The sequence below is a fragment of the Mus caroli genome, chromosome 7 (assembly GCF_900094665.2).
Source record: "Mus caroli chromosome 7, CAROLI_EIJ_v1.1, whole genome shotgun sequence".
NCBI classification, from domain to species: domain Eukaryota; kingdom Metazoa; phylum Chordata; class Mammalia; order Rodentia; family Muridae; genus Mus; species Mus caroli.
The window spans coordinates 135,076,498-135,100,799 of NC_034576.1; the positions used below are offsets into that span (position 1 = coordinate 135,076,498).

The following is a 24,302-nucleotide window of genomic DNA, read 5'->3' on the forward strand; positions in this document are numbered from 1 at the left end:
CAAAAACCAAAAAAAAAAAAAAAAAAAAAAAAAAGAACCATTATTAGTGATGAGGCTTTCGCATTGTGACCTTGTGAAAACATTATGTGACCACGTTTTCTGTTTGGGAGTTGCAGAAAGCTTTCCTTGTGAGCATAGGATCAGTAGACAACATCAGTGTAATAGTTACAGTTTGGTAGCTATGCCTAGGATTTCATTAGTTAGCCTCTAGGTTTCTCTTAGGGATCTGTCAATCACTGACCTGCAGGTAATGTTCTGAGCCAGAACCGCTGCCCTCAAGGAATGTGCAGCAGAGTCTTGCTTTCAGGGAAAGGAAGTTGCTGACCTTGCGTCCGAGATGGCCTCAGCCCTTTGAATTAGCTTACCAGTGTCAGAGGCACAGAAGCCTGCTGCCAAAACCAAAAAAACAAACAAACAAACAAAAATAAACCAAAACCCTGACCCTTTTGCTTTTTGTTTTTGAGGTAGAGTCTTGCTCTGTAGTCCAGACGACGTGGAATTTGCTATGTAGAGCAGGCCAGCCTTGAACTTGTAGTGATCCTCCTGGGTTGACTGTTTGCTCTCTTGAGATGGTGTCTCCCTGTGGATCCCTCATAGACCTGGTAGTAACCATGTAGCTCAGAACTGGCTTGTGTAGCTAAGAATGACCTTGAACTTCTGATCCTTCTGCCTCTACTTCCTAAGGAATGCCCAGATTACAGGTGTGTGCCACCGTGTCTGGTTCCTGTGGTACTGGGTATTGAGCACAGGGCTTTGGGCACCCTAGGCAAGTACTCTACCAGCTGAGCTATACCTACAGCCTTCAATCCCAATCCTTCTAATTTTTTAAAAAAATTTTATGTATGTAGGTGTTTTGCCCTCATGAATTTCTTTATATTACACATGTGCCTGATGCTAGTGCCACCAGGAGAGGGTGCTGGATCCCCTGGAACTAAAGTTACAGATGATAGTGAGCCATCATGTGGGTGTTGGGACTCAAACCCTGTCATTCCCAATTCTTAAAGGACGACTTTAAAGCCTGGGAGTGATGATATACACCTGTAAACCCAGCAGTGAAGTACTGAGCCCAAAGTTCAACACTTAGCCAGGCAACATAGCAGGAGAGCCAGGTATGGTGACATATGTCTATAATCCCAGCACATGGAGGCTGAAGCAGGCAGAGTGTACGTGTGAAGCCAGAATAAGCTATATAGTGAGACCCTGCCTCAGACAAACAAAAGAGAAATGCTGTTTTATTACATGCTGTTTTTCTCAATTCTCCTCATAGGTATAATCAAAGGATATCACTTGCTATTCCCAATCTAGGCAATACTAGCCAGCAAGAGTACAAAGTGTCTTCAGTGCCAAACACGTCTCAGAGTTATGCCAAGGTCATTAAAGAGCACGGGTAAGTTGAAAGGTAAACTGGGCTCTTTGGGGAATGGCATTGTCTTTGTTGATATTTTTCAAAGTGTAAGGAGAAATGTAAAGTCACATTTGTTTTAACTGAAATTGAAGAAAACCAAGTTCTCTAGGCCATCACCACTATCACCACCATATATCAGAATTTGTTCTTAATAAACTGTAGAAATGATCCCTAAAGCTGAGTGTGGTGACTCATACCTGCAATCCCAGCACCTGAGAGGCTGAAATTGGAGGTGGTCATAAGTTCAAGGCCAGCTTACCAAGTAAGACCCTTCCTCAAGACAAAGCAGCAACAACAACAAGCAAAACCAGTCTGCTCTGTAGAGCATGGCGGTGCATTCTTATAATCCTAGCACCGAGGAAGAAGCAGCAGTGGATTTCTGCTGACTTCCATGCTCGCCTCTGCTACATAGTGAAACCTTGTCTCAGAAAGATAAAAATAAATAAAGATAAAAAAACTGAGGCTGTAGAGTTACTTCAGTAGAGATTAACTACTTGTGCAAGCATGAGACCTGAGTTTGTATTCGCATCCTGTGAGAAAACTGAGAGGGAGGCTGGAGAAGGGAAGCTCGATGATTGAGAGCACTGTTGCTCTGCAGAGGACATGGGTTCTGTTGCCAGCATCTGCATGGTGGCTCACAACCACTGTAACTCCAGTGGTCTCCTAGGAGACCAAGTACCCACTTCTGGATTCTGCAGGTACCAGGTATACATGTGGTTTACAGACATGTGTGCAAATAAAACTAGTTAAAAATAAAAGGCTGGGCTGGGCATAGCACATTTATGACTCCTGCACTAGGAGCACACAAATAGGAAGGTGCTTGGGACATGCCAGTCAGCCAGCAAAACAGCCAAAATGGAGAAGCTCAGGTTCTATGAGAGACTCTGTCTCAAATAATAAGGTGGAGAGAAATAAGAGGACACCTGACAGGGACCTCTGGCCCCTACACAAGCATACACATTGAAGCTCACTTTTATACACACATGAACAAACATACATGTGTACATTTATACACACATGCATACATGCACTACACACACTTAGGCAGACACAGACACACAAATAAAAGAATCCCTAAAAGTACTAATTTTTTTATACTTACTAAAAAGATAATTTAATTTTATTGTATCTTTCCTCAAGTTTTATATATTATGTTTTTAAAGATTTATTTTTACATTTTACAGTATGTATGTATGTATGTATGTATGTAGCTGTTTGTCTGGGTGTATATATGTCCATTCATTCATTCTATGTGCAGTGCCTGAGGAGAGCAGAAGAGAGCCCTGGCTCCTCTGGAGCTAAAGTTATGGATGCTCTGCTTGGCAGTGTGGGTGCTGGGACTGAGCTCAGGTCCTCTGCAAGAGCAGCAAGTGCTTTCGACCTTTGAGCCACCTCTTAAGCTGCTTTCCTTAGGTTTTAAAAAGTACAACAGCCAGATGTGGTTGCACACACCTTTAATCCCAGTACTTGGGAGGCAGAGGTGGGTGGATTGTCATGATTTCCACACCAACAGGGACTTCATAATGAGTTTCAGACCAGCCAGGGTTACATAGAAAGACCCTATCTAAAAATAAAAATAGTTAAAAAGAAAAAAAAAGGATAATCACTGGAAAATATTCTGTTTTTAATTAGTGTTCTTTTTTATTTCCTTTCTGTAATTCTATCGGGATAAGCATTTTAGTACCTAGACGTCACCTTTGAGGAGTCACAGCACACACTACTGTGGTTGAAGTGCTGTTCATGGTGGTTTTAGTAACTTTCACATCTTTTTTCTGTCTTTTAGTACTGACTTTTTTGACAAAGATGGAGTCATGAAGGACATCAGGGCAATTTATCAGGTTTATAATGCACTTCAGGAGAAAGTCCAGGTAAGCAGTATTTCCAGCTGGTTCACAGTGCTTAAGTCCTAATTCTGTAAATAAGTAAACAAACAAACAAATGTGTCTTCTAACTGACAGATAAATGAGCAGTGAGTGGTTCAAAAGTCAGAATGCACTTTGCTATGGTAACGGCTGTCAGATATCTGTCACATAATCCTGCCTCCTCGTGTGTTGAGGGGGAGGCACTGCACCACTTACTAATGCTGCTTCTCAGAACATGCAGGACCCTTTGCAGTCGTGCTTGTTTCTGGAAGTGTACCTTCAAAGGAGAGTTTGAAGACGGGTGCTGAGAACAGTTGCTCTGTCAGTTATATTCTAAAGGGAGACCGTGTCATGAGCTGACACCCAGTCTAGCCCTGCTTCCATCTAATCAGTTCATTTTTCTCCCAGCCACCACTATGGAGTGGGAGGATTGCAGTGGATCTGTCTCTTCCTAGTCCATCATGCACCAAGTGTCTATGGTACCACCTCCATGTGCCAGCTACAGGCTGACCGTCCTTCCACTGCACTTATATTTGAGAATAAGAAAAGTGGCAAAGCTGGAGCTCTGCTAGGCCTGGGAAAGACCCCAGCAGACAGAGGGAGGAGTGAAGGTAGCATCTAAGGTGGGAAAGACCCCAGCAGACAGAGGGAGGAGTGAAGGTAGAGTCTAAGGTGGGAAAGACCCCAGCAGACAGAGGGNGGAGTGAAGGTAGCNTCTAAGGTGGGAAAGACCCCAGCAGACAGAGGGGGGAGTGAAGGTAGCATCTAAGGTGGGAAAGACCCCAGCAGACAGAGGGNGGAGTGAAGGTAGCATCTAAGGTGGGAAAGCCACAGCGCATGGTGCGCACGCCTTTAATCCCAGCATTTGGGAGGCAGAGGTTGTTGGATCTCTGTGAGTTCAAGGCCAGACTGGACTACTAAGTGAGTTCCAGGACAGCCAGGGCTCCACAGAGAAACCCTGTCTTGAAAAACCAAAGACTACAAGAAGATAGCGGGGAAAGCCTTAGTAAACGGGGAAAGTAGTAGAGAGCAGTTTCCAGGGCTTGTGCTCACCACACACTTGCAAGTGGAGGGAACGCTACTCACGCTCATTTGTGCCAAACTTCTTTCCTGGAAGTTTCTGATATTTTCTGCTATGGGAGGAATGTGCAGTGGAAAACAGCTTTTTGCTCTGAATTCATGACCGTGACCTTTCAGACTGTTTATACTAGCCAAACAACTTCTAAATGGTGTCACACATTACCTTGCTCATTAAAAAAGCCAGCTCTCATAGTGGTTATTGGTAGCTAAATTACATACATTCAAACCTCAGCTTTGAAACTTACTTTCTTTTCCAGATTTCCCTTATTACAATTATTTTCAGTTAAATAAATCTATCTTAGATCTGTTTCTTAATTTTTTATTTTATGTATTTTGCCTGTGTCTGGATGTGCACCATATGCATGCCGTGCCCCTGAAGGCCAGACAGTGGCATCAGATCCCCTGGAGCTCGAGTTTGATCCCTGGAACCCACTTAAAGGTGGAAGGAGGGAACTGAATCCACTAAGATTCTCTGACTGGGACATGTGGTCATGGCATACCCCCATCATATACAGACATTCTCATTCTGCATTTGTTAATTTTTAAAATTTATTAAATGTGTGTGTGTGTGTGCACGCACGTGCATATGAAAGCAAGTACCCACGCAAGCCAGATAATTCCATTGAGCTAAAGTTACAGATAGTTATGAGTCACCCAATATGGGTGGTAGGAACTAAGTTCAGGTTTTCTGTAAGAACAGTCCTGCTCTCAACCACTGGGCCATCTCTCCAGCCCCTAATGATCATTTTTAAAAAAATGATGACTAAAACTGATTCTTTGTTGTATTGATTAATATAATATAGCTTCGTGTACACACCCTTAAAAACAATCAAGCTAGAGAAGTGGCCCAGTGGCTAGAGAATGCTTGCTGTTCAAAAATGAGGACTAGAGTTCAGATCCCAGTGTCCACATAACAGACTGGGCATAGTCCTGTGCACTGAGCTGGCAGAGACAGGCAGTAGCTTCCAGTCTAGCTTTCAGCTTCCAATCTAGCCCAAAACCTCATGAATGCCATGTTAGGGAGAGAAACTTTCTCAAAGGAGAAAAGCAGGGAGTGACAGAGGGGGACACCTTGATGCTTTTCTCTCATCTGTGTGCGCACCCCAACATACAGACGGTTTTTAACATTTTTAAATTGTGAGCGATTCTTGAGACTAGACACTCAAGGTTGACTTCTGGCCTCCACATGCATATGTACCTGTATGCCCACATAAATGTTGCATATGAACACACAGAAGAAAAGCAATCCTGATCAGGTATGGCAGCAGACACCTGTAATCCTGGCACTCAAGAGGCTTTGGGGACAGATCTCCAGTTGGAGGCCAACCTGGACTACACAGGCAGTCTTGTCTCATAAAGGGAAGTGGGGGAACACAGCTCTGCTTTCATGAGCACTCAAGATTGCTCTACCTTATCTCTCTGCATTTAACTTTGATGACTTCAGTGTTTGGTAACCTTGGACGCCAGAAGGTGTGGATCTCTTGGAACTGGAGCTAGAGGTGCTTGTGAGCCTGCTGGAAATTGTACCTGGGTTCTCTGAAAAAAGCAGCTAATGCTCTTACTTTAAGTGCTGAGCCATCTCTCCAGTCCCATTTCCCATTGTAATGAAGCTGAATCTGTAGATTACCTCCTGCCTGTATTTGAAGCTAATCTTCTTTCTTGTGTTTTTCCCCCTCAGGCAGTATGTGCAGATGTAGAAAAGAGTGAGCGAGTTGTTGAATCTTGTCAGGCAGAAGTGAACAAATTGAGAAGACAAATCACTCAGAAGAAAAATGAAAAGGAACAAGAAAGAAGTAAGTGCCTGGAGTACGGTCTCCCATTCAGTATGAGAGACGGCTCTGTTCACTGTGGGGGGGGACTGTGCCTGAGCACAGGGTTCACTGTTGGGGGGAGGGAGGACTGTGCTTGAGCACAGGGTTCATTGGGGGGGGGGGAGGGATTGTGCCTGAGCACAGGGTTCCCAGGCTAAGCACGTGCTCCACCACTAACCTGCACTCCAGCCCTTCTTGCATTATTCTATTGTATCGCCTCTTTATATTTATCTTATACGTTGTCTCATTTTGTACCCTTGCTGAGCTTGGAACTTACTCTGTAGCCCAGGCTGGCCTCTAACTTGAGATGTGACCCTCAAAGCCTCTTAAGTCCTAGGATTCTAGGTGTATGCTGCTGTGCCTGATAAGGATTGCATTTTCTATGAGATCCACGTGACTTCACCTGTTGGGGAGTGGAATTCAAATCACGTGCTTACCATGCCCAGCTTGACTTTTTGTTTTGTTTTTGTTTCGTTTTTGTTCATTCATTTATCTGTTTGTTTGTATGTATGTATGTATGTATGTATGTATGTATGTATTTATTATGAACACCAGTGAGGTCAGTTTGCAGGAGTTGGTTCTCTTCTTCCAGGGATTGAACGCAGGTTGTCAGTCAGGTCCTCAGTCTGCTGTGCCATCTCACTCGTCCCGCTTTGTATGTTTGAGACAATGTTCATTAGTTGCCAGGCAGGCTTTCAACTTGCTGTATGGTCCTGGCAGGCCTCAAACTTGTGATCCTCCTGCCTCAGCCTCCAAAGTACATAGAATTTCTGTTTGTTTGTAGAGACATGGGCTCTCTGTGTAGCCCTGGCTTTCCTGGAACTCTCCTCTGTAGATCAGGGTGGCCTCAAACTCACAGAGATCCACCTGCCTCTGCTGGAATTAAAGGCATATGCCACCATGTCTAGCTCAGGGTAGCTAGAATTATAGGTCACATTACCCCACTAAACTGTTCATTACTTATCAAATTATCCATTAAATGACTTGAGACCATTTTTGAAAACCTGCCTTAATCCCCATAACTGTAAGGGAGGGTCTTGTATATCCTAGACTGGCCTTGAACTTTCTCTGTAGCTGAAGATGACGCATGTTAGGCAAGCTAACACTGAGCCATATTATCAAGAATCCTACAGTAAGCAACCACTAGGTTTACATGAAGGAGAGAGAGCATTCATTCCCTTGGCTTTAAGCATTTCCTAGTGAGAAATGCTGGTTTTATGCTATTCCCCTAGTTTCTAAAACTGAAACAAGAGGACCACAGAGAAAAGCTGAAGCAGGTAGAAATCAGAACAGATCTAAGAAATCTGGTCAGGTTTTTGTGTGTATTGACAATATCATCTGTTTCTAGCAACCGAATTCTTGGGGGCTGGAGAGATGGAGCTTGCTGTTCCTGCAGAGGACTAAGTTTGCTTCCCAGCACCCATGTAGGGAAACTCACAACTATATGTAAGTCTAGTTCCAGAGGACACAGTGCCCTCTTCTGGCCTCATTGAGCACTTTTATGCAAATGGTAGGCACAGACACAAAAACACATTAAAAAGAAAGCAGTATGGCATCTGCTAGGATACTGTAAGGAACAGTCCCTGTTCATGTGACTTGTAAAGGTATTCAGAAGGATTTCTAGTGTCAGCTGGTGGGCAGAAGAGCAGGATCTGGAGGTTCAAGCCTTTGTGGTGCATTGTGGGGCTGTACTTCTAATCAGAGTGCCTGGACTTTCAACTCTGGCTTCTTTTTTGCTTGTTTTTGTTTTTTGAGACAAGGGCCTCACTGTGTAACTGGTTAGTCTGATACTTGAGATGCAAAGAAATTAATGTAGAGAAAACATTTGTAAAATATTAGCAGTGATGAGTTCACAGCATTGCTGCTCCTTCCCAGATCATTCAAGTTGACCATTTAACAAGTGGAGCTAAAAAGCTATGAAGATATAGAACTTGTTAAGACATTCTTCCTGTTTCTGTGCAGGATTGCAGCAGGCCCTGTTAAGCAGACAGATGCCATCCGAAAGTCTGGAGCCAGCGTTCAGCCCTCGGATGTCCTATTCTGGGTTTTCAGCTGAAGGGAGAAGTACTCTGGCAGAAACAGAGCCCTCTGATCCTCCGCCCCCTTACTCTGATTTCCACCCAAACAATCAAGAAAGCACTCTGAGCCATTCTCGCATGGAAAGGAGTGTCTTCATGCCCCGTCCTCAGGCGGTGGGCTCTTCCAGCTATGCTTCCACCAGTGGCGGACTGAAGTTCACTGGAAGCGGAGCAGATCTTCTTCCTTCCCAGAGTGCAGCTGGAGACAGTGGGGAGGAGTCAGATGACAGTGATTATGAAAATTTGATTGATCCTGCAGAGTCCCCTCATAGCGAATACTCACATTCAAAGAATTCACGGCTCCTGACACATCCTGACGAGGACCCCAGGAACACTCAGACCTCCCAGATTTAAGTAAACAAATGACACTCTCCACTTGGCACTACTTTTCTTAATGGCTTATTGAGTGTTGTTAAGGACTTAATCTGTGGGGAGACCTGCTTTCTCAGATGCCGTGGCTCCTGAGGGGAGCATCCTGTGCATACAACTCCCAGAATCCTCTGTCCGCTGGTCCTCACCTCTGGGTACAGTGCACAGGTTCACAACAAAATCATTATGATAATCAAATTGTCCTAATTCTGGTGCGATTCATGGATGTACTAGTAAATTTAGGCAGAGTGAAACTCCTCAGTGTAGTCTGTTCTTTAAGATAAATCAGAGATCAGAGACTAAGCACAATTAGTCTATAAATACTAAGTCAGAAACTTACCTCTGCACTGTCATGCCTTGACATTTGCTCTTTCAAAGGGAAACGAATTTAGCAGCAGCCTTCAAAGAACTTTCTACGATGAGCCAAATTCACCTTTGCCAGAAAAGAAATTTTGTTAATTCCAAGAAGCCTAATTGGAACAAGTCAGACATTCCTTCTCTCATCTGCATGGTTTTGTAAGATGGGAAGAGAGGGCTTTGTTTCAACTTTTTTCTACTAGCCTGATATGTATTGTCACTTAAAATGGTGGCCTTTTTAAAAGTAGGAATACTAATCCCCAGCGAGGACTCATCTGGATCAGGGCCCGAAGTCAGGCCCTTGTCTTTTGGTGCACGCCAGCGATGCTGCGCTGCATGCAGTCCTGGAGGGAGGCCACACACCAGTAGATGGCAGAAGGGAGAAGCCAGGTCTGAGTCTGTAGTGAACAGACCTCAGACACAGTGGATTTAACTAAGTTCCTATGGAAAGGATGTAATGTACTTAGGTGTGGCGGATCCTGGGCTAGAGTTGTGGAGGAAAGACATTTTTGAGAAAATATCCAGGAATCTTGGTGACTACAGATCTACTTCAAGTATGAATAACCATACTTCTTTTTTTCCCCCTAAAGTTGCCATTTAGGGGATGATTGCAAATGTGCGGAGACCATTGGGATGCATTTACGCTTTTATTTAATTACTGCTTGTTTTCTAGTTTTGCCCAGAATGTGTGAAACCACTAAAAACCATTTTTGAGTATGTTGGGCTGCTGGATTGGAAGTGGCAAGACCTACCACATATGGCAATCAATCAGCCCATGATGCTTGGCGCTGAACTACCTTCCTTGGACTAGTTAAAACATGTAAGGATGAGGATACTGTGAAGGTTTCAGAGGAGTCATTTCGTTTGATAGTGATATTTACTCATAAGCTCCAGTGCCCAGTCTCAGACAGTGCATACAGTCTTAGAGATGAGATGCTGACCGTCGGGTCTGCGTTGTAACTGCTATCCTGGTTTTTCTGGGCTCACACCACTTCCGTTTGATTTGAATGTCAAGGGTCACTTTATCTGCAGTGCGTTCCAGCTTTTATCAGCTATCTGCTAGCAGCTTCAGCACGGTATGAAGTCCGGTCTGTTAAAGTGCCATCGCCATCTCTTCTGTTCAGATTTTGACATTCAGGAAAATATTCTTATTTTTATGCCATACTGAAATATACAGTGTATATCTGACAAAGCAGTTAAATGTGACAATAAAAACGTATTTAATCATGATACATTATTTTAGTATCTGTCTTAGCACCAGCAAGTTATTGCCTCAGTAGGTGTTGCCTATTGGGTAGGGTTTTTTCCTAATATTTTGTGTGTGTGTGTGAGTGTGAATGTCGGTGTGTTCATGTGAGTGTGTGTGTGAGTGTGAATGTCAGTGTGTGTGCACACGCGCGCAGGTACTAAAGCCCAGAGGAGGACATCAGGTCCCCTAGAGCTGTATTTACTGGTGATTGGTGGCCTTTAATACAGAAACTAGGAACTAAAGTGATTTTTTTGTAAGAGCAGTAAGCACTCCTAACCACTGACCCATCTCTCCAGCCATGCTAGGTAGGTTTTAAAGGGCATTAAAACGTGTCCTCAGTCTCCATAGGGACCTGTCTGTGTGGTTCAAGATGGATCTAAGAATACACCTTACCAGAATATTGATGTTGATTTCAAGAATGGTGTGGTGAGAACCAAGCTATCTGGAGAAGTCCCCATAGTGGATAAAGCTGAATGGCACTACCCAGAAGAGGCACTCTGGTTTGAAGTGACTGTTCCACTCAGGTCACCCAATAACTGGGAAGCAGAACTTGGTGCTCTGAGAGTATCTCAGGACATGTAGGCTCTCAGAACAGGGCCAGCAAATGTGCCCTGAACTCAGCAGAGCTGTGGCAGTTGAGTGGTGTGGAAAACAATTCACTGTTGGGATTGGTGTTTCTGGAGTAGTGTCAAAACATAAAATTGGCCGGGCGTGGTGGCGCACGTCTTTAATCCCATCACTCGGGAGCCAGAGGCAGGCAGATTTCTGCGTTCGAAGCCAGCCTGGTCTACAAAGTGAGTTCCAGGACAGCCAGGGCTATACAGAGAAACCCTGTCTCAAAAAAACAACAACAACAACAAAAAAACCATAAAATTCGCAACCTCATCCCTAGTCAGGATGTATATCTTTAAATGCCAGGCAGTAGGGCAGGTGACACTAGTTACTTTAACAAAAGAATTTAACTGTATTAAAGAGATTAAAAAATAAAATTAAAAAAAAAAGGCTAGTGAGATTGCTCAGCAGGGGAAAGTATTTGCTTATAAAGTCTGACAACCAGAGTTCAGTCTCCAGATTCCATACAAAGGTAGAGAATGGTCTTCACAAAATTGTTCTCCAGCCTGCACACATATATATACCATGGCCTTTGTGTCCACACATCATGCACACATACAATAATAGTATTTTATATTTTAAGAGGCAGTCAAGAGGGCTCAATGAGCAAGTGTTTGCTATCAAACGTGAGGATCCAAGTGTGGATCCTCAGCATCCACAGAAAAAGCCAGGTGTGGTGATGTAATCACACCTGTAATCCCAGGGCTGGGGAAGGACTGGACGATCCCTGGAGCTCACTGGCCACCTATTCAAGCCCAATCATCAAACTCTAGGTTCAGCAAGACCCTGTCTCAAAAACAAAAACAAAACAAAAATAAAAAGGTTGAGGAGCTGAAGAGATGGCTCAGCTGATAAAGATCTGAGTTTATTTCTAGGGCCCACGTGGTGTAAAGAAATAACCAATTTCAGTACATTGTTCTCTGACCTCCCTATGTGATGTGTGCCATGGTAGTACACACACACACACACAAAGTAATGAAACAAGGCCGCTGACATTAGACTCTGGTCTCCACATGTGTAGGCATGGGCAAATATATATACAGTGGACACACAGACACATAAAAAAGATGTTTCTAAGTCAATGTAAATAAAAGGAGAAAGTTAACAGTTGTGACCTGTGTCCTGGATCTGTGCTGGCTGCAAGTTCCATTCAGTTACTGGGATCCTCACTCTTACAAGGTTCTATCCACACTGATTTTTCCCCCCTAATAAACCTGAAACCAACCAAGTTAACTTTTCTTAGCTCAGAATCTGTTTCCTACAGGTCCAAAAAGTCTCAGAGAACAAAGACAACATGAGGCCAGACTCTAAGGCGGAAGCCAGGAAATGCTAGTGTGCACATGTGGGGACACACGAGCATTTTCTTGATCATGGGGATACTCTCTTTGCAAAACTCTGCCTCCTGCCTGCTATTGTTCCTTCATATGGTGGCCTTCAACTTGTATCAGGACATGCAGAGTGTCTGCTTAGTCTGGTCCCCAGACAAACAAGTCTGGGAGGTGTCTGATTCCAAAATAAACATTTCCTTGTTAGGAACATTTGCTGTGGCCAGCTCACTGTGGTTGGCGGAGCAGGCAGGGGTCATTAGGTCTCAGTGACAAACAGATATGGTTTAGTCGTATTAAAATATGGATCACCCAAAAGACCTTTCTGACAGGTCCAACCCAGGTGTGTGGGAGGAGTAAAGAAACCCAGGTGTGTGGGAGGAGTAAAGAAACAGTAGTCTCTCCCTGGAAACCATCACAGGATCCTGGCTTGCAGGAGATGGGAAGTTAGGAGTCAGAGTTTATGCAACCTAACCCTTTAAAAGAGTTTTCAGTCTGGGTCAAGGCTGCCCATTGTTTGGGGACCAGCTCAAATGTCTCCTTTAGAAAACCCTTGTGAGTGCCTGGAGAGAACTGTGTAACCTCAGTGCTATGCATTTGTTGTGATGCAGTCACTACCCAGCACAGAGCAGATCAAGACTTAGACCCCACTCTGCGGGTAGGTGGTGATGTCCTACAGGACAGAATAGTAAGGAAAGCACCTCAGAATCCCCAGGGACTGGTTGCAGACTGGGTACCAGGAAATATGGGTTGAGTAAAAAAAGACAGTTACTGTGTTAAAAAGGAGTCAAATAAAATCCTGAAGATAGACTTGCTTAGAAGAAAGGCAGAGGTTAGTTAGCACCTGGGAGGTGCTGGCAAGAACTCTGACTAGGCTGTGAGATGGCTCAGTAAAGGTGTACGTCACACAAACCTGGGGACCAGCATTCAAGCCCCAGGATCCACACACATAAAGGTGGAAGGAAAGAACTGACTCCACAAAGTTCTTCTCTGACCTCTACTTGTGTGCTGTGACACACACACACACTACACATACCTGCAGCTGTACCTTCCCTACCATGATAGGCCCTGGAACTGTATGCCAAAATAAACGCCTTTCTTTATATTAATTTTGCCGGCTATTTCATCACAATGAAGGAAGTAAAATATACCAGGTGTTAGTCAAGAATTCCTAAACATACAAGTCCTGAAATGATCACCTCCATATGCCAGTATCTACAGACTTATCTACCCACTCACAGCTGTCTGCAGATAAACAGGAAATTAAGATCAACATCCCGCCACAGCAACAGAGGATTCCTACCACGCAGTACAAAGAACCCCCAAACCAAGACTGAGGAGACCTTTCAAACATAAGCAATGATTTGGAAGAAAACACATCTTCCTGGGTCTCAGTTTCCCATTCTGTAAGAGCAAGACATAGCCATTGACGGTTTGTTAGGTCCCATTTTTTTTTTTTAAAGATTTATTTATTATATGTAAGTACACTGTAGCTGTCTTCAGACACTCCAGAAGAGGGCGCCAGATCTCATTACGGGTGGTTGTGAGCCACCATGTGGTTGCTGGGATTTGAACTTCAGACCTTCGGAAAAGCAGTCGGGTGCTCTTACCCACTGAGCCATCTCACCAGCCCCTGTTAGGTCCCATTCTACGTTTCTGTGGGAAATTCTAGATGAAGGCAATATTGTATACCCAGAGAACTCATAACCAGAAAAACAAAACAAAACAAGAGTGGAGAATCTGGTAGAGTACTGACCTTCAGCTTAGTCCAAAATCTGAGATTTGAGTTTCTGGATTCTGCATCAGGATCCAGGGCTGACCTGTCTGGCTAGGCTCTGTGGTTCTGCCAACCACAGAGCTCTTACTCCCAGTATCCTTCTCAGAGAGGCATTCATAGACGGACAAAATAAAGTCCTAGGCACAGCCTGCCATGGAGCAGGAAGGAAGTTAGAGGCCACTGAAGGTGGCTTCGTGTGCCCACACATGAATTATTCTCTGAGTCTGTGAGTGCCTGTTGCATTTGGCACTGTTGAGTGGATTAGATATGACCCTAGCCTGGACCTCTCAATGTGTCTCTCAAAAGATCATCCACTCTTCATTCTAGTGGTATATGCCTGGCCCAAATGAAGCCCATCCGATTCTAGAAATTTATAAAACGATATAAAACCTCAAGGTGGCTGGAACTGAGTCATGGGGTCGGGGTGGGGCCCAAAACCTAGAGGCGTGGCCCAAGAGGTTCTGCTCCTGAAGTCCCTGCTCCTGAGAGCTCCCCCCTGGCCCTGGCTCTCCAGCACTTCCTCTGATAGAGGATGCCACTCAGAATTCCTCCAGCCACCTCTGTTATCTCTATTGTTTTATGTTTCCCTGGTCCTAACCAGAGCCACCATCTTCTAGAGCAATGGGTTTTTTTGTTTGTTTGTTGTTTGTTTGTTTGTTTGTTTATTTGAGACAGGGTTTCTCTGTATATCCCTGCTGTCCTGGAACTCACTTTGTAGACCAGGTTGGCCTCGAACTCTGAAATCCACCTGCCTCTGCCTCCCAAGTGCTGGGATTAAAGATGTGTGCCACCACGCCCGGCTTTAGAGCAATAGTTCCTAACCTGTGGGTCACAACCCCTTTGGGAGTTTATTATCTGATACTTATATTATGATTCATAAACAGCAAGATTACAGTTACAAAGTATCAAGGAAAATCATTTTATGGCTGGGGTCACCACAACATGAGGAACTGTAGTAAATGGCTGCAGCATTGGGAAGGTTGAGAACCACTGTTCTAGTGTCCCAGCTGCCTTCTTGGGTTTAGGTGTTGTTCCTTCACAAAAATCCATGTCTGAATCTTCGCTAGACAATTTCTCGGTGCTTTATCCTTCTGGTACTGGTAGTGTTTCATCTCTTAGCCTTGGCACTCCAGTTATTAGTTCTCTTGCACTTGGTAGCGTAGCCATATTCATCACAGGTTGACCTCTGAAGGTGGTAGGCCTTAGAGCCACACCCGTGGCACAACGTGTGTGCCGTGTTGCAGCAATTTCCAGGGGATGCTTTCATCACCTTGTTTCTGGCCTCTGCCAGTTTAGTGATGGGACTACCAGACTGCATCACTGCCCTTAACCCCTTAAGTATTTCCAGTCATGGCAATGATCTGGAAATCTCTCTTGCCTAAACTGAGCTCAAAGAACCAGATGGCATTTTTAGGATGTTTTTGCAGGAAGCTGGTGAGTGCACTCCAATAGCCTATTCTTCCTTGGGAGAGGCTGGGGAAATGCTGGCACTGTGGACCGAATGGGGTTAGGAAAATTAATGACAAGAAATGAACACACCTCAGCATACTTTCAGTTAGAAAAAGAAGAAGCCCTGTGGGAATGGGTGAGGAGGCCAAAGAAGGTAGTACTTGGCCTCCTTGCCAGTGTGCTAAGCCAATGGGTCCCCTAGGTAACCCATACCATCTCATCTGCCCCAGATGTAGCCGGGCCATTCTCTTTCTGTTAACTGTCATGCCCCATCTCCCGCCGACCCCCGTCATCAGTTTGAAAGCTTCCTTGTCTCCTTAGTCCTGGCCCCTCTCCCAAATCCCCTGCTCCCAAACCCACCAGCTGTCCCTGGGAGAACATCAAGAATTTCTGTTGACAAAATAGAGACCTTAGACCCCCTGGCCACCTGACCCAGACCTAGGAAGTAGCCCATAGAGAGGCTGGAGTAAGACTCGAGTTGGAATCCAAGCCATGTCTAACTTAATTACACACCCTGGTCAAGTAGCCCCTGTCTCTGAGCCCCATCTGTAGGTATTGTTGGGTGACAATACTTACTTCAGAAGGCTGTGTTAACAGTTAAGTGGCAGAGCATAAGAACTTACAAACAAAGCCGAGTGAACGGCACACTGAGTTTACTAGTGTCCAGAATTAAGTTGTGCTCTGTGGCGGCCAGTTTTACAGACCAGGACTGGCAGGTGTGGGTGCCGAGAGCCCTGTCCTCAGGTCTCCTCCACAGAATGGGCTATGGAGGAGCATGGGGTGAATGTGGGAAGAAGGGTTGGGTGCCTTTCCTAAGTCTTCTCAGTTGGTTAGATTGGTCTTTGAGTGAGCTTTGGACAAAATGAAAAAAGAAAATATATCTAGATCCGCAGAACCATAGTGCAAGGAGAGGACCAACTCTTGAAAGTCAAACTCTGACTCATGTGTGCACACACAATAGTAATGATAATAAAGCAGAATATAGACCCAGAAGTTCAGATGGGGCTAGGCAGCACCGCCTAGGAGAACCTTCTGTCCACTTCTGTTTCACCTCTGCGCTGTTTAGTGCAGCTTGCATCAGGTCACATGGGCTCAGAAATGTGCCTGGCCGTTCTAAAAAAATGAATTTTGCCAGGTAGTGGCATTGCACACCTAAAAGCCCAGCAGTTAGGAGACAGAGGCAGGTGGATCTCTGAGTTCAAGGCCAGCCTGGTCTACAGAGTGAAGTTCTAGGACAGCCAGGGCTACACAGAGAAAACCTGTCTCAAAACAAAACAAAACAAAACCCAAATAAACAAATAAACAACAACAACAAAATAATTGAGTTTTAGGGGCTGGGATAGAGTACTCTAGTAGCACACAGGAAGCCCATGGCTCATTCCTAGCACTGCATAAATCGGGTACGGTGGTATATGCTTATAATCCCAGCTCTCGGGACGTAGAAGAAGAAAGGTCAGAAGTTCAGCTATATGGAAAAGTGGAGGATGGCCAGAATATGTGAGACACTGAGTCAAAACAAAGAAAAAAGAACCTGGGGAGGTAGCTCAGTTGGTAGGAACACTTGCTGTGCAGCCATGAGGACCTGAGTTCAAATCCCCCAGAGCCATGTAAAAAACATTCACTCATATACACCTGTAACCCCAGCTCTGAGGATGGGGAGGCAGAGACAGGAGGACCATGGAGTTTGCTGGCTACTAACCTAGCCCAAAAGTTCCACATTCAATGAGAGGCCTAATATCTAGGAGACTAGGTGGAGAGTGGTGGAGTAAGATACCTAATGTCTCCCTCTGGCCTCTATACACCTGTACACTCATGCACTTTTTAAAATGTAATGCAATTTTCCTTAAATAGCTGTGTGGCTAGTGGCTACAACACTAGGCAGCCAAGGATGCTTTGCGCTTGTCTCTTAGGGAGACCAGAGATGCTGGCATGCATCATAATGTACCCAATGTCCCAAAGCTGCTGAAAAATCCAGGAGGATGCCTCCTGCCTCCTCTACAGCTGCTCTCAATCAAGATGGGCTCAGTGAATGCTAGCCTGGGAAAGGATAGGCTGCCCTAGATAGACAGAAACAAAGAGCAGAAACATTCAAATGTTCTGGAAGCCCCACAGGGCTTGGCAGCCAGTTTAGGAAGTGCGGCTGTCCTTGCCCAACCTGAGATGCCCTTCACAGTGTCCTGGCACGTCCAGTGTATGCCGGCAAGAGCCAGACACAGGCAAAGGGACCACACCTGGGGCAGCCGCAACCTCTGGGACCCTCCTGACCAGCACAGTCGCTCTCTACCCCACTAGCCCAGCTTGGCTGGGGAAGGCCACCTGCAGTGGGGGGTGAAGGCCATCTCAGCAGTTAACCCAGATTCCCCCCCAACACACACACACACACATTCCCTCAGCCTGCCCACATAGATACCCAGGTGGAGGAGCAGATTAATCCAGCTCTGTATCCGGGGGCTGGCACTCATATCTTCATCTACCAGGGAGAGTGGGCTGCGTTATGGGCAAGGCTGATGACATCCAAGCCCTCAGGAGCAGAGGTGGGTGGAAGAGAGTCCTGGCACCTCTTTCAAACCATATGCTCCCAACCAAACCACGTAAGTACAGCGGAGTGTTCCAGGCACCCTGAGACCAGGCAGGAGCAGTGTCCGGCCCATTCCTTATCCCACTCTCCCCTTTACTTCCCCACCCCTTCCTGCTCTCTTCCTTTCTTCCCCTTCTCTTTTGTTCAGGTAAGTTTTGAATCGAGGTATAATGAGCACAGAAGAGGACACCAATCATGAACATATGAATCTTCCCGGCCACCTCGGCCTGAAGATTAAGAACTAGGACACAGGGGTGGAGAGAGTTCAGCAGTAAAGAGCACTAGTTGGTCATTCAGAGAATCCCAGCACTCACATGGTGATTCATAACCTTCTGATGCCCTCATCTGACCTCCCTGGGCACTAGGCACACATGTGGTACACATACATATGCATATGCTAAACATTCATAAACATAAAAATAAACGGTCAAGGAAGGAAATACACTGGGCTTGAGACGTCCCCTTCCTGTCCCTTACTGGCCGTTACCTGAATCTTAGGATTACCATTGCCGTGACAAAACATCATGACCAGAAGCAGCCTGGGGAAGAAAGGGTTTATTTCAGATTCTGTTCCACATCACAGTCCATCATCAAAGGAAGTCAGGGCAGGAAACTGAAAGAAAAACAGAAGTTAGCAATGGGAAAATACTGCTTACTGCCTTGCTCTCCATGGCTTGTTCAGCCTGCTTTCTTACACTACCCAGGAGTACTTACTAGATTAGCACCACCCACAATGGGCTGTGTCCTTTTTTGTAGAAGTTCTGTCAGACTGAAGAAGTCAATTTACTATAAACCTACCCCTAGTTTTAAAATTATTTATTTTTAGACGGTCTATTATTTTACATTGATTGATTGATAGGTGTAGGGGTGTTTTGTCCGCACTACATGTAGTCAGTGCCCTCACAGGGTAGAATAGGGTGTCAGATCCCCTGGACTGGAGTTGTAGCTGGCTGTAAGCTGTCACGTGGGTGCTGAGACTCAAACCTGGGTTCTCTGTTAGAGCAGCCAGTATTCTTAAACAATGAGCTGTTTCTCCAGGCCCCAAATTGTTATCTGTTTAATAGTTTATTTTTATCATTATTTTGTGTGCAGTGATGTTTACATGTGTGTATGTGTGAGAGCGTCAGATCCCCTGGGACTGGAGTTACAGACAGTTGTGAGTTACCATGTGGCTGCTGGGAATTGAACCTGGGACCTCTGGAGGAATAGCTAGTGCTCTTGACTGCTGAGCCATCACTTCAGCGTCAGTCGTTGATATGTTGCTATTATTTAATTTTATTTGAATGCATGTGTTGCCTGTCCACATGTCTGTTTACCATGTGCATGCCTCATGTCCTCAGAACTCAGAAGAGGGAATCAGATTCCCTGGGGCTGGAGTTACAATCAGTTGTGAGCTTCCATGTGGATACTTGAAATTGAACCTGGGTTCTCTGGAAGAGCAGCCAGTGCTCCTAACCACTGAACCATCTGAGGTGGTTTGAATGGCCCTCATAGGCTCATATATTTGAATGCTTTAGTCACCAGGGAGTGACACTATTTGAAATGATTAGAAGGCCTAGGAGGTGTGGCCTTATTGGAGAAAGTATGTCACATTTTTTGAGGTTTCAAAAGCCCATACCAGGTCCAGTCTCTCAGCTACTTCTCCAACATAATGTCTGCCTCCGTGCTCCCTATCATGATGATAATGGACTAACATCTGAAACTTCAGGAAAGCCCACAATTAAATGCTTTCTATTATAAAAGTTTCCTTAGTCATTACATCTCTTCACAGCAATAGAACAATGATTAAGAAGCCATTTCTCTATCCCTTATTTTATTTTGATTTATGTATATCTTTCTGAGTGTATTCCACATGTGTACAGGTACCCATAAAGGCCAGAGAGGGTCTCTAGTCCCCTGGAGCTGGAGTTACAGGTAGTTGTGAGCTGCCCATCATGGGTGCTGACACCCAGACTCGGGTCCTCTTCAAGAGCAGATGACCATTGAGTCATCTGTCTGGGCCCCCATTTTTTTTTTTTTCTTAAACTGAAATGTTTGTTTGGTTTTTGAGACAGGGTTTCTCTGTATAGCCCTGGCTGTCCTGGAACTCACTCTGTAGACCAGGCTGGCCTCGAACTCAGAAATCTGCCTGCCTCTGCCTCCCGAGTGCTGGAATTAAAGGTGTGCACCGCCACGCCATGCGAAAGGTTTCTTTTATATTGTGCTTGGAGTGGAGTACAGAAAATACTCTTGTAAAGGTCTGAGTGCATCTGAGTGCTCTTGCTTGTTTGCCTTGTTTCCTGTTTTGCTGACATAAGGTCCTGAGAATCCTGGCCTGGAAGTTACAGATGGTTTATGGTGTAAGAAAGCTTGCCAAGCAAGCCTGATGACGTGAATGTGGTGCCAGCACTGCAAGAGAAGAGCTCTTCACCCAGCCTGCTTCAGAGTACCCTGGGGAGTTTTAGCCAATACCTCCACACTGAGTCTCCCTGTCTAGAACTCTTCATCTGATTGATCTAGGCAAGCTGGGCCCTGGTATTTTTTTAGTGCTCACTAGGGGATCTTGGTGAGCAGGTGAGGTTGAGATGATCAGTTTGTTTTCATAGGCTTAAGGGCATGGCAGTGAGAGGGCTGGGCCTCTGAGTGCCTCCTTTGCTGCCTCTGTCTTACATGGGAGGATGAGAGCTGAGAAAGCCTATGGGCTGATGATAACTGGATTTTCATTCAGCCCCAATGACCTGCCTTGTCATTCTGTTTAGAAAGCGCAGCCTGGCACAGAGCCAGTACCTCATCCCTCACAACAAGTCAGGCTAGTGGCGAGATTCCAGGCCTGGGTGACCATAGCCTAGGCCACACTGGGCATCCCCACTGTCTACCAGACTCTCTGTGGCTGTCTTTCAAGCACCTCACAGGTGTTATTATGCATGCTACGTGGTGACAATTGTTTGGTCCAGTTGGTCCACACAGGATAAAGTGAGCCAGACTGGAAGCATTCGGAGTTGCTTGACTGTGAAGTCTGTGGGTATCTCATTAGTTCTTTCTGTTCCTTCTGTCTCAGGGAAGGAGGCCGTCAATACCGAAGCCAGCTAACTGGGGCCCTTCTGTAGGCAAAGCCATATTCCTTTAGCCTCAGCGTCTCTGGAAACCCAATGTCACCTGGTAATTGGTACAGAAAATATTTCCCAGGTCTCTTACCCAGCATGGTCTGGCTTCTGCAGCTTCACCTCTGGACACCTGCATATTCATCAGCAAATGTCTGCTTATTAAAGGCATGTTTGCTGTTTCACACCCATATGTTCTTCTCTGAAGGACAGACCGATGCTTGCTCTGCTCCAGAAATGAGTGAGCTTCAGCCACATGGCTGAGCGCACACCCTCCCGATTTGCAGGGGGATACATTGTTCTAAAAGGGGGGATACATTGTTCTAAAAGGAGGGATACATTGTTCTAAAAGGTCTCAATCTCGCTTCCTACTAGCAGGCTCTCTGTCCAGGCTCCAGCACCATGAAGATTCGTTCTTTCAAAGAAAATGTTTAAATATGCCAGCAGGAAGAGTATCTATCTCTCCTCACTCCACCTCCACCGCCAGCCACTCATAACCTTCCTCCTAGAAGTGCAACTCAGTTGGTCAAAAAACAAACAAACAAGCCACACACTTCTACCTTTTGAGTTTGAAAAACAAAAATGCCTTGGGCTCATTCAGTCAAATGCTTGCTGTGAAAATACAAGGACTTGGGTTAGAGCCATCCAAATCTATGTGGAAAAGCCAGGCGTGCTAAAAATAAACGCACAACCTCAGTCCTGGAGAGAGAGAAGCAGGCAATGGCCTTCCTCAAAGCAGCCATGTGGCTCCTGATTCGCATTTTCTTGCCTTCTAAAAAGTGCTAGGACCTTATTGGGTCTCTGATAGGGGCAGCCATCACAAGTTCCCCCAGCATCCTAGATCCTCTGAACTGGGCCAGTTACCCGTGATTCCTTCTTCCTTAGCCTCTGGAAAAGCTTATTCTGGAAAGCTCCAGTTGAGTACCCGAAGACTGCGAGGGGGCGTGGCCTGCACATATCATGTGACTTGGCTGAGGGGCCCTCTTGGCAGCCATTACTTCCTGAATCCTGACCTTGGTCCTTTTCAAGGGCATGGCAAGGCTCCTCCAGCAATGGGATCACACAGGTCATCTCGCAGCCAAGGGACCTTCAACTCTTTGTGGCTTTCAGAACTGCCAAGGACTCTGATTTTCAGTGGAGAAACAGCCTCAGAAATAGGCTTCATGTTGCTACTTCAGGAAGGTGGAGAGAACCAGCTTTAAAATACCAGGGAAGGCGGGGCATGGCGGCACAGAGGCAGAGGCAGGAGGATCTCTGTCAGTTTGAGGCCAGCTCAGTCTACATAGAGAGTTCTAGGACAGCCAGTGAGTTTTAGGACGGCTACACAGTGAGATTCCCACCTTTAAAAATAATTGCAGCTTTATACCCCAGTGACTTTCTGGAACAAAGAGAGCCAACACTCCAAAAGGGTCCATTACTAATATGCTCAGTGTTCAAATGATACGAGGCACACTCAGCCCCCAATGTACTTTTCTTTTTCCTCATGGAATCTGCAGTGAACTGGTTAAATGTGAACACGCATGAGGACCCTTCCCTAAGAGGTGCGCTCCAAGACCTGGCCATGCAGAAATGCTCAGCGCCAAGGCCACTTTCCTTTACTGTGAGTTTTGCAGGATAATAAGAAATACAAGACGGAACAAATGGCTGAAGCAATAGCCCAACAGTCACCGTTTGGTTCCCAGCAGCCACACTGAGGAGCTACTAAGGTAACTCTAGCTCCAGGGGCTCTGTCGCCCTCTTCTGGAACCATAAACACCAGCACACACATTAATTAAAAAGCAAAATCGAAAGAACGTTTTATGTGCACACATACAGAACCTTTCTTTTTTGTTTGTTTTGTTTTGTTTTGTTTGTTTTTCGAGACAGGGTTTCTCTGTATAGCCCTGGCTGTCCTGGAACTCACTTTGTAGACCAGGCTGGCCTCNAACTCAGAAATCCNCCTGCCTCTGCCTCCCGAGTGCTGAGATTAAAGGTATGCACCACCACGCCCGGCAGAACCTATCTTTTCTTGCCAGTTTAGCTTTTAAAGTGCTGCACTGGAAAGCAGGTCTAGGTTCCTGTGAGAGATAGTAATGAGGTCCATGGGGCGAAAGGGACAAGAGATGGAAGAAGAGGGCTGGAGAGATGGCTCAGCAGTTGAGAGCACTCACTGGCTGCACTTTCAGAAGATCAGGGTTCGATTCCCACCACCCACCTGGTAGCCCACAACCATCTATGAATTCAGTCTCAGGGGATCAAACTCCTGATTCTGGCATCCCAAGGCACTGCACATATCCAGTGCACTCACATGCAGGCAAAACACCCATAGCCATACAAAAAAACAAATCCTAAGAGGTGGGAGATGTCTTCATTCAGGCCAGAAAACTGCATGTGATGCCACGGAAGGTGAAAGCCAAACTTGTTTTTTCTGTACGTAGTGGCTCACATTTGTAATCCCAAGAAGCTGCGGCGGCAAGAGAAACACTGTGTTCAAGGTCAGTCTGGGATACATGGCAAGATCATGTTTAAAAAATATAAACAAGGGCTTGAGAAATAATAGCTCAGCAGTTAAGACTGTATACATCTCAAAGATGGGAGTTTGATTCCCAGCTCTACAGCAGGTGACCCACAAACTCCTGAAACACCAAATCCAGGGGGTACACCGCCATCTACTGGCCTCTAAGGGCACTGCATCCACATACACAAATCTACATTTAGAGACACACAATTAAAACAAACAAATAAATAAATTGAGTTGGATGGTGATGGTGTATGCCTTTAATTTCAGCATTTGGAAGGTAGAGGCAGGCAGATCTTTGGTTTAAAGGCCAGCCTGGTCTACAGAGAGAGTTCCAGGAGAGCCCAAGCTATACAAGAACCCTTATCTGGAACAACCAAAAAAAGGTAGGTGTTGGGTATGGTGGTCTATGGACTAGGTAGGCAGAGACAGGAAGGTCTTTGTGAGCTCAAGGTCAGTCTCATCTCATTGCATAGTGAGTAATATAGTAAAACTCTGTCCCAAACAATATAACCCAAAGGGCTGGAGAGATGGCTCAGCAGTTAAGAGCACTGGCTGCTTTTCCAGAGGTCGTAAGTTCAATTCCCAGCAACCAGATGATGACTCACAACCATCTATACTGGAATCAATCAGATGCCCTCTTCTGGTGTGTCTGAAGACAGTGACAGAGTACTTCTTGCGCGCGTCCGACTCGACCAGCAAGAACAACGCTGCAACAGGATCCTTCTGCACACGTTTATTGGGAGAGCTTGATTGTAGAGGCGAATAGACCC

General features: G+C 45.5%; 1 protein-coding gene and 1 long non-coding RNA gene across 2 annotated transcripts in view; one reads left to right on the top strand and one right to left on the bottom strand.

Moving 5' to 3' along the window:
* The window catches only part of Abraxas2 (abraxas 2, BRISC complex subunit), a 26,746-nt gene extending 16,552 nt beyond the window's left edge, over positions 1-10,194 (top strand). The window contains exons 6-9 of the mRNA XM_021168731.1: positions 1,268-1,387; positions 3,189-3,273; positions 6,026-6,140; positions 8,121-10,194. Of these exons, the coding sequence (XP_021024390.1) occupies positions 1,268-1,387; positions 3,189-3,273; positions 6,026-6,140; positions 8,121-8,590 (790 nt within the window). The 3' untranslated portion in view covers positions 8,591-10,194. The remainder of the gene's footprint in view (positions 1-1,267; positions 1,388-3,188; positions 3,274-6,025; positions 6,141-8,120) is intronic.
* Positions 10,195-14,826: 4,632 nt separating this feature from the next.
* The window catches only part of LOC110299439, a 40,976-nt gene continuing 31,500 nt past the window's right edge, over positions 14,827-24,302 (bottom strand). The window contains exons 2-3 of the long non-coding RNA XR_002378458.1: positions 18,457-18,565; positions 14,827-15,415 (exon numbers count right to left, since the gene is read on the bottom strand). This is a non-coding gene — a long non-coding RNA (uncharacterized LOC110299439). The remainder of the gene's footprint in view (positions 15,416-18,456; positions 18,566-24,302) is intronic.